Below are 9,955 nucleotides of genomic sequence, written 5' to 3' on the forward strand. Positions count from 1 at the left end.
AGGAATCCATAACAATTTCTTTAGGATTAGGGTGGCTGCACCACCCTTCCTATAGCCTGCTATATGCCCTCTATTCTTATTACCAATTCCCTTATAAGTCTCTTTCAAGTGACAGCTGTAAATAAGCACAAGTCTGGCAGCCAGAGCTCACATGGAGTTAAATTCAGGGATAGGGAGCTGTCATCTAAGTGACTTCTGTGGCAACATAGCTGTCATTTGAATGAATTACAGACCACAGTATCCATTTGTGTGGGGCCTGTGAGCAAGAGAGGTGGAACAAATTGGGGTAAATGGCTGAAATTTAATGCAGGCTTTTGCAAGTTTTTCAAAAGCCATGTCCCCATCTTCAGTGTGATTATTTTGTATGGTTAACAGCATTTCCATGTAAACTGTAATAATCTTCTGTTGAAAGGTCTCTTTAGTATGGAAAACAAAATTTAAATTGATTATGGAATTAGCTGAGACTTATTTTGCTCTGTTCTGTCAAAGTTTCTTAGCACTTTGCCTATGTACAATTTCCACCCTGGGTCTGGCAGCTTCTCTTCAGATGCCGAGGAGCAAACACCCCCCCTCCCTTGCACACTGCTTGTAGAGCGATGCCCCATGCTGATGATGCCAGGCAGATTTAATTGTGCATGCTCAAAGAGAAAAATGACACCCACGCTTGGGTGAGTGCTCTCTGTGGCAAGCTGACAAATCCCCCAGCTGTCAACTAACCTCAAAGGCAAGTGTACGTGGCTCTAGCTTATGTCTGCTTGCTTTCTGCCCATAGGCATTTAGGAGCTGAAACTCATATTGGCTGTACAAACTGCTACTGAAAGAAATGTATCGTCTGTTTTATGTGTTTCAATCTCTAAGGGTGATTCACACAATTAAGGTTTATTTTTCAGACTGGCTGTAAGCAGGTAAAGGCAGCACCTTTTTGCATACAGGGCAAGTGAAAGTGTGTAACGTTTATGGCTGTGGATCTGGCTAAGATGCTGATTGTTTAGAGAAAGTAATTCTTCCTTGGGCTCAGTGGATTATATTTATATTTTTGTATATTTTTGGGGTCTGCCAGAGAACTATGTGCATACAAAATGGCCTTACTTGAGTGCCAATGTATATGGGCAAATGCGAAGAGGCGTGTGTTGCTAACGTGGTACTGGAGTCATTTTGGTAGCAGCTTTGTTACTTGGGGTGCACTGCAGGCTGTCCATCTAAACCCATCATTACCTGGCACCTATGCTCTGGTGTGATAACCAGAGCAATCTGTGAACGGGCAAAGAGCCATCCTAACAGATGGCTTTGACTGTAGGAAACCAGGAAACCATGCATATACATTAAACATGGGTTCAGAGAGTGTGGGTGTTATCTGGGAACATCAAACCAGCTGTGGGGTTTGAGCTCCTCCATGTACTGTTGAGAACATATGCCATACCCATCATACACACAGGGAGGGTGGGCTAGAGCCAGTTCCCACAGTTCTGATGAACTTTGTAGGGATTGCTTGGTTGGGCATGGGCTCCTGCTACAGATGACTCTCATGTTTTGCAATGGACTTCAAATTAGTGTTAGAACGACAAAGCATGAAGCTTAAGGATGCAGTTCATAGAATCATAGAATGGCTTGGATTGGAAGGGACCTTCAAGATCACCTAGTTCCAACCGCCTCCTACTAGACCAGATTGTTCAGAGCCCCATCCAGCCTGGCTTTGAACACTGCCAGGAATGGGTCATCCACAGCATCTCTGGGCCACCTGTCCCATTGCCTCACCACCATCACGGTAAAGAGTTTTTTCCTAATATCTAATGTAAACCTACTCTTTCAGTTTGAAAGTAGTCCTGTGACTTTGTGCCCTTTTAAGCAGTCTCTCCATCTTTCTCATATGCTCCCCTCAGGTACTGGAATGACACAATTAGATCACTCCAAAGCCTTCTTTTTACCAGGCTGAGCAATTGCAGCTCTCAGTCTTTCCTCATAGCAGAGGTGCTCCAGCCCTCTGATTATCTTGTTGTCCCTCCTCTGGACTCATTCCAACAGGTCCACATCCTTCCTGTGCAGAGGGCCCCAGAACTGGATGCAGAACTGCAGGTGAGGTCTCACCAGAGTGCAGCAGAGGGGCAGAATCCCCTCCCTTACCCTCCTGACCACACTGCTTTTGGTGCAGCCCAGGACACATTTGGCTTTCTGGGTTGCAAGTTGACATTGCCAGGCCAGCCTCTCATCCACCAGCACCCCCAGGTCCTTCCCATCAGGGCTACTCTGGATCTGTTCATTCCCCCAGCCTGGATTGTTACCAGGGACTGCCCTGACCCAGGTGCAGCAATTAATTTACATGCCCACCTCAGGTACTGTCTCACCCAAATTTTAGGTCATGGAGAGGGCTATCCAATCTACCTGACACAACTGTTCTAAGTTTACTAATCTGACACTGATAAATGCTATTGATATGCGCAGAAAGAAATTCAATGCTTATATGAGTGCACTGGATTCTAGAACAGGATTTTAAATGTAAAAAAGTAACAGGAAATGCCAAATATCTCTTGTCAACTCAGGATTTAGTTTGTCAAGTACTTTGAGTACTGAGCAGCCCGTACTATTCTTTTTTGTAACAGCCTGATATTAAACACTCAACTAAAAAGTGGAAATTCCAGGGTTCTTGGCCTCTTCAGTGTACTGAACTGCAGATCCTGACCCCATGAGTCCAGATAAGTGGCTCTCACTATGCTCTAAAGCTGAAGTATAGCACAGTTTACCATTGTAAGGACACAGAGAACACAAAGAAGCAGGGACTCCAGGAACTCCTCATCACCAGTTATTTTCACAGTGCCTTTTAGTGCTTCCCCATATACAGAAGGGGCATGTGGACAATGTCTCTGTTAGTGTCTAAAATTAGAATGTATCTAAAACCAAACCAAACAAAAGGGCTATATTCCCATCACCTAACGCCACCTAAATTTCACTGTGTCTTCTGTGCTCCATTTTCTGGCTGTGAGTTTTCTGAAGCATGTACTCAATGGAAATTTTAGCCTAATTGGAATTTAAGCTGCCTGAAAATAGCCCCAAGGCAGCACCAGCAGAATTTAGGGGAGATTGTCTAGCTTCAGTGAATCTGTGCAAATACACAGAGCCCTAGAATTCTTTTGCTGATGCAAGGAGCTGGGCAGGATGCAGAAATGCTGCAGGAGTCCAAATCCATCTCCTGTTCTCTTTCTGCTCCCTGAGCACAGGAAGAGAGTGTGGCAGGATGGGCAAACATATGTCTGGGAATGTGGTGCTCTGTGCTGGCAACACAGAGCTTCAGAGGATATTACATGTGTGGGAGTGAAAGAGTGCCTTATTCATGCTTCAGAATTGTCAGTGTGAAATATTGTGATTATCATTTTAGATTTGACATGTATAACTCTGCATTTTTAAGGTTGTTTGAATGTAACCTAAATTACTTTTCCCCTAACTATCTGGTAAGAAGGAAATTCAGCTGTCACAGATAAGAGTAATGATATTTATTAATAGAATTATAATAGAACTTAAATGGGCAGAGTACATCAGGACAGGAGATCACAGTCCTTTAAGGATTGATTTATCCTTGACTTCTATGAGCCTTTGTTATGCTAATGATAGATACGTATTCCCCAAATCCTTTTGGTCCTTCTGTGCCTTTGATTTCTATATTAACTCTCTTCCCTTGTCACTACATGTTCTTGTTAATTCAGATCAGGTTTTGCAACTTGCATTGTACTTTGCTTTTTTCTTGCCAAAATGGTTTACTGAGTTCTCTAGCAGCTTATGTGCTTTCCCTTCTTTGCTGCATCTCCTGTCAGTGCTTCCAGAAGGGCCCGTGGGTGAGCTGCCACCAGCCAGACTCTGATTTCCTGTGGAAAACCTGCACATGGGTTTCCTTTGTTCCTACAACATTCAAGGCAACCAACCTAATTAATCACTCCAAACCTTCATTAATAAATGTAGTTGTGGTAATTTGGGGTAAATATGCTGATGTTTTCTGGACTACTGAATGTTTTATCTAAACATGTAATTTGGTTTTTTAGGCATTTACATAAACATGGCAATTTATGGTAGCCCTGGATGCTATGATTTTGCTGATGTTGAAAATCCTTCACATTTCTAAAGTCAAGATGTGTGTTTAGGTGAATAGTCATGGCCATGGGTGGTTAGCTCACAGCTAGTAAACACTGACCACCATGATACAAGTCAGTTGCAGCCTCCTTACCAGCTGCAAATGAAAAAGCTCCTTAGAGGTAGTAATGTCTTTAGGGATATAAACAAGAGCAAAATATATAGGTCAATGTAGATTATCATCTGTAAGAATAGACTATTAGAAAGCTATAAGAAAAGCTATGAAGTACAGGACATTTTTCATGAGCTTATTTTAACATAAAAAGGAGGTTGTTTTTCAGGTTTTTTTCCTGAAACAAAATATACTGCTGTAGTGTGTAGCTACTTCCTTGTACTTTGTTCAGTATAGGTATACCTTGAAACATCATGTGCTCTTTCTTGGGACTAGGTATATATGAAACATCAGCAGCATAATTTTGCTCACGTCCTGGGCTCTGAACTCTGATGCAATTAAATATTCATCAGGATAGATACCCTGACTCTAGCTATACTTGTAGCAGCTATGAAAGATTAATTGTGTTATGTTTCTGTTTAAGGGAAGAGGCAAAATGAGAATTTATGCTGAAAATTTCAGGTTTCATGTTTAGAAATTAATGATCCTTATTATGCTTTTTAAGGAGCCTGTAAGATAAATTATCTATATAGAGTTGTATTTTTAATAAAATCATTCTCTTTCAAGAGACCTGTCCCAGCATCTTCCTTTGGGAGTACTTTGCTGTCTTTACCTTGTCATTTCAAAATACACTGTTTCTTAACTGATTGTGCAGCAAAGAACCTGCACCCAAACACTAAGGGCATTGCATAACAGAATGGTGAAGTTTTGCAGATCTTATTGTACATTATAAATTCGATTTGTATTTTCTGTTTTGTCAATACTAATATTTTAAATTATATTTTTACCTGAGGGAATAATAGTTTCTTTGAGGCAATTTCTAGTAGAATTCACTTATGCAGCAATATTCCAAAAGAGAAGGGTTAAAGCAGCAACACAGAAATTCCAATTTCTGTCCCTTGCAGGTCCTTTTTTTTTCCCCCTCCTACATTTTCCTCTTACAAAAAGTACCTTCATTATTAATGAAGTTTGGTGTCAGTACCAGTGTGGAATCTGGAGGATAAACTCAATTAGCAAGTTTGAAGTCCTAATCCTTGTAAAGCCAGTATGAATAACAGATGATATTAAGAGGGCACAGTAGATGGTACCTGTTCCAACAATTGCTGTAAATGTGATCTCACTGATTTTGTTTTTCCCTCTGTATTTTACAGAACACATTGACTTAGAAGATCTATTTGGTTTATAATTATTAATGTTAGAAGGATAGAAAACTGTTCAAAAAGATTTGGGGATGGTATGAAATGAAAGCCATTATCTATTCTATTATCAAATTCAGGATTTGCCTAATACATTTGATGATTTTATTTTAAATTATGATTATGCTGCAATTATCACACACTATATTATTTATACATGTAAATACACACACTACATATTTATATATGTATAAATAGGGTTCTTTTCTGAATTTCAGTAATAGATTTTTCTCCAGCTACACTCTCTAGAATTTAGAAAGGAAATTGTGACCGGGCCTACACTCTTAGAACACACAGCAGGATCAGGATCATATCTTTAAACAGATTTCCTGGACCTCCTTAGGTGAGAGAAGGAACAAGCAAGGCCTCAGTTCAAACTCACCATTTGCTTTGTCTTCATCTTGTCTGAAAGAGGTGGCACTTATAATGCATTTTCAGGTCCTTACATGACAGTCAATGGCAGTTGCTTGTGGAGGGATGGAAGGACAAAAGAGCTGAAATTCAATAATCTTTCTGGTTTGAAACAATAATTAGCTATCACACAGCTGTGCTGCCAGTGAGCTGGCTGCTGCAGCAGATTTTCAGTACAGTGATCAGCCCATAAAAAGCTGGGTAACTGGAAGGAAGCTAAAAAAAAAAAAAGGAATTTCTGACAGAGGAATTTGGACAAACATAAAGCAAGTAAACATGTCCATTATTATGTATTATAGTGGATGAGACCCTCTATAGACAGAAAAGAGCAGCTTCAGGTTCACAAGCACTGATCCTCATGGGGTCTTCAATGTCCACAAGATCTGTTGGAGGGAAAACACAGCAGGGCAAGTGCGTTCCTGGAATACATCGAGGATAACTCCCTTCTCCTGGTGCTAGGGAAGCCATTGGGGAGATGCTCTATGCTGGACTTTGTTCTCACCAACAGGGAGGGGCTCGTGGGGAAGGTGAAGCTCAAGGCGAGCCTGCGCTGCAGTGAACATGGAGTGATGGAGTTCAAGAGCCTTAGGGCAGGGAGGAGAGTGCACAGCAAGGTCTGGCCTGGACTTGAGGAGAGCAGACTTTGCTCTCTCCAGGGAACTGCTCAGTGGAGTGCAGTAGGACAGAGCCCTGGAAGGCAGAGGGGCCCGATAGACATAGTTAATATTCAAGGATCACCTCACCCAATCATGCATTCCAGTGAAGAGGAAGTTAACGCAGTGTCCATGTCAGGAGGCTTGGCATTAGATCTTTAAGGTCCCTTCCAACTCAAACCCTTTTATGAGTCTGCGATTCTATTTTGTATCAGTGAGTTTATCTGGTGTTCTGTTTACTGAGCCAACAGAAATTGCAGTGATGAAGTCAATACCCTGTTGACTTATATTGGGCCTATTTTATTTCATTTAATAATTTTTTATAGTAAACATAGCTTTGTTACTTGACTGTTTTAGGATATACAAAATAAGTGAATTCTATGTTCTGTGATGCTAATTGGTATTGAATTAAATCATCCAGTCATGCTAATGTTCAAAATAAGGTTGAATTTGTATTTTAGGTGCACAAAGGTAGCCAGGGAAGTTTGCAAAAAAAAAAACCAAAAAAACATTATAAAACACCTTTTTTGGTCTAATTACAAGTCGATTGAAATTAATACCTTTTGTATGTCAAAGTCCATCTGCATTTTGCATACAGATACATTTCTCTGTGTTTATGTCTTCTATGCCTTTTGCGGGTTTTTTTTTGCATGTTCATGCTCTTTATGACCACCTTCACTACCCAGATATATATACATTTTTCTGTCCATATATTATAGGCAGTTGTCCACTCCCACTTGTACAATTTTTCAGCATACCAGTGGTAATACAGAACAATTCACCAAAATACTGTCCACAGAATTTCTGGTTTGGGTGGTTTGCCAGCTCAGCCAACATACAAAATTTCAGGAAGTTTCACCTTTTGCATTTCAGGATTATAATGATGAAATTCGCCAGGAGCAGCTGAGAGAGCTTTCATATTTGAATGGTTCTGAGGATTCATCACGTGGACGGGGCATTCGAGGAAGAGGGATCCGTGTGCCACCTGCAGCTCCTTCAAGGTGTGGTAACCTGAGCTATTACATAATAAAAGTTAAAAAAATAAAATAAAATAAAAGACAGTTACATACATATCCTGGTCAGTAAACCATCAGTAAACCAAAACATTTATCTTCTGATAACCGGTGTGGTCTATATTGTTCCAGATTTTCTGATCTATAGGTCACAGAGCTCAGTGAGTGACAGCAAATGAGAGCAGATTATGAAGACAGGAAAAGGATATTTCTAAGAGTACTTTTATGCTACTACTAAGGCAGTATGGTCAGTAGCATAAAATATTTGGTCAAAATAATAGTGTAGTCAGAGAAGGCCTCATAATTTAGATGGAACTTTATTTGTCAAGTAATTACTTTTTATACATAGTACAGCTATACTGTGTGTATATACAAATATACCTATATATATAAACTTCATTATATGTTATGTGTTGATGGGTTATTAGTTTTAAGTGAATTTGATTGGCATAATCTAAAAACATTGGGGTGTGAATGTGCCCAAGCATTTTTCATATCTAAATAACATATATCTCTGCTTATTATTAAGGCCAGTGTAAAATCTTAGAACATTCTCTCAGGCTTGTTTTTCCCGGTGAACCCTTAAGAACTTCATTGCCTCAAGTATCTAAGCTACCTAGCTGCTTCCAATCTTCTCTCCATAGAGGTAATTTCAAGATGAGTCCTAAAATATTGACTTTTTTTGGAAGAAATAGGATATGGGGGTACCTTATGTTATGCTGACCAAGGAGTTGTTCAGTAATTGAATGGGCTGATCTTTCCTATGACCTCTGAGGTTTTTCCCTGAGGGCGTCTATCTTGTTTACCATCAGTTGTTCCTACATGAGCTTTTTAATTGGTTGTATGATGCGCTTACACAGAATTTTTTGCAGTTGGCATTCATCACCATCTTCTACTCAAATAGTGTGTGGGCTCAGTCTTCCTTACATTCATGATCTCTGAACAGCTTGACTTAATAATATTTTTTCAGAATGTCACTGCAACAAACTAGCAGATTTTAAATTGGGTTCAAAGCATAACTGGTGGAGTTCTGGCCTCTAATTCCTGCAAAATGCCTAAATGATTTAATCAGTTGCACAGATCCTACGATCATGGATGCCTTCCCTTTTTTCCAGTCAAAAATCCCAGGAGAATATTGAAAAAACCTGTTGAAGCAAGTCCAGAGGAAGACCAAAAAATGGTCAGAGGTCTGGAGCACCTCTCCTTTACGAAGTCAGGCTGAGAGAGCTGAGTTATTCAGCCTGGAGAAGAGAGAGCCCCTGGGATACCTCATTGCAGCCATTCCATGTATAAAGAGGGCTAATAAGAAAGAGAGAGACTTTTTGCTAGTCTTAAGTGAAAAGAGGTTGGACATAGGGAAGAAACACTGGAAAAAGTTGTGCGTGCCCAATCACTGGAAGTGTTCAAGGTCAAGTTGGACATATCTTTCACAATTAGATCTAGTGAAAGTTGTCCCTGCCCAAGGCATGGGGTTTTGACTAGAGGATCTCTGAAGGTCCCTTCCAACACAAACCATTCACTGATTCTGCAAGTCTAAAGTCTGTTACTGAAACTTGTAAGTAAAGTAACAAACATCACAAGCTAATCCAATGGGTTTGGTTGTCTCAGCAGGGAACAAGCTACAGTTCCTACTGCTACAGGAGACCTGAGTTCCATTCACAGTTGTGGATCTGGGTGTCATGCAGGGTTGTTATACCTGGCATTCACAGTCTTCCAAAAAGACTGCACACCCAGGAGCATATTTCTCTGAAGCAAAACTCACAGACTGCTAGCCTGATTTATCCCCCTTCTATTTCATCATATGGTATAGATACAAGTATTTTTAAGCAGTAACAGCTTCTTCTGACTTACTAATTTGTACAGCAAGGGAGATATAGCATAAATAGCCAGGAGGATGTTAAACCTCTTTCCATGCTTGTCTATATGGTCTGTTCTTTCTTTGCGGTGGGGGAAGGTAGAATCCCACACTACCAATCCTTTGTGCTGAACTAAATTAGACAGGAAGAAAAGTTATTCCTCTTCTTTTATATTCTTCCTCTCCTTTGCCTTGACAGTTTCTGCTGTCCTGCAATATCTTCTGCCAATCCATTCTCTCACCCACCAATAAGCATGAAAATGATAGTGATGACTGCTCTTGTAAAATAGTTTGAGAACAACAGACGAGCTTCCTCATTTTCTTCATCTTCTAGAACTGCTTTGGACTAATTCTGCAACCCTGTGAATTGCAATGATTCAGAATTTTATTAGTACGAGCAACAAGAGGATCAGGTGCAAAAGGCACTGGGTAGTTTAAAAATAATGCCTTTCCATAATATGAGTTCTGCCTGAGATATTGCCTAAAAGTGCTTGACATTGTAGCTGCCAAAACCTCAGAGTTACATGATGCTTTAAATAGTAGTAAAAACGTGAGAGCCTTTAGAATGGGGCATGTCCTCCCTCGTTGTACACAGCAGA

The 9,955-nt window shown here is 40.3% G+C and overlaps 1 protein-coding gene across 1 annotated transcript in view; it reads left to right on the top strand.

Moving 5' to 3' along the window:
- The window catches only part of KHDRBS2 (KH RNA binding domain containing, signal transduction associated 2), a 246,855-nt gene that overhangs the window by 141,813 nt on the left and 95,087 nt on the right, over positions 1 to 9,955 (top strand). Inside the window, exon 4 of the mRNA XM_005421708.1 lies at positions 7,362 to 7,489. Within this exon, the coding sequence (XP_005421765.1) occupies positions 7,362 to 7,489 (128 nt within the window). The remainder of the gene's footprint in view (positions 1 to 7,361; positions 7,490 to 9,955) is intronic.

The sequence above is a fragment of the Geospiza fortis genome, unplaced genomic scaffold (genome assembly GCF_000277835.1).
Source record: "Geospiza fortis unplaced genomic scaffold, GeoFor_1.0 scaffold264, whole genome shotgun sequence".
Taxonomy (NCBI): Eukaryota; Metazoa; Chordata; class Aves; order Passeriformes; family Thraupidae; genus Geospiza; species Geospiza fortis.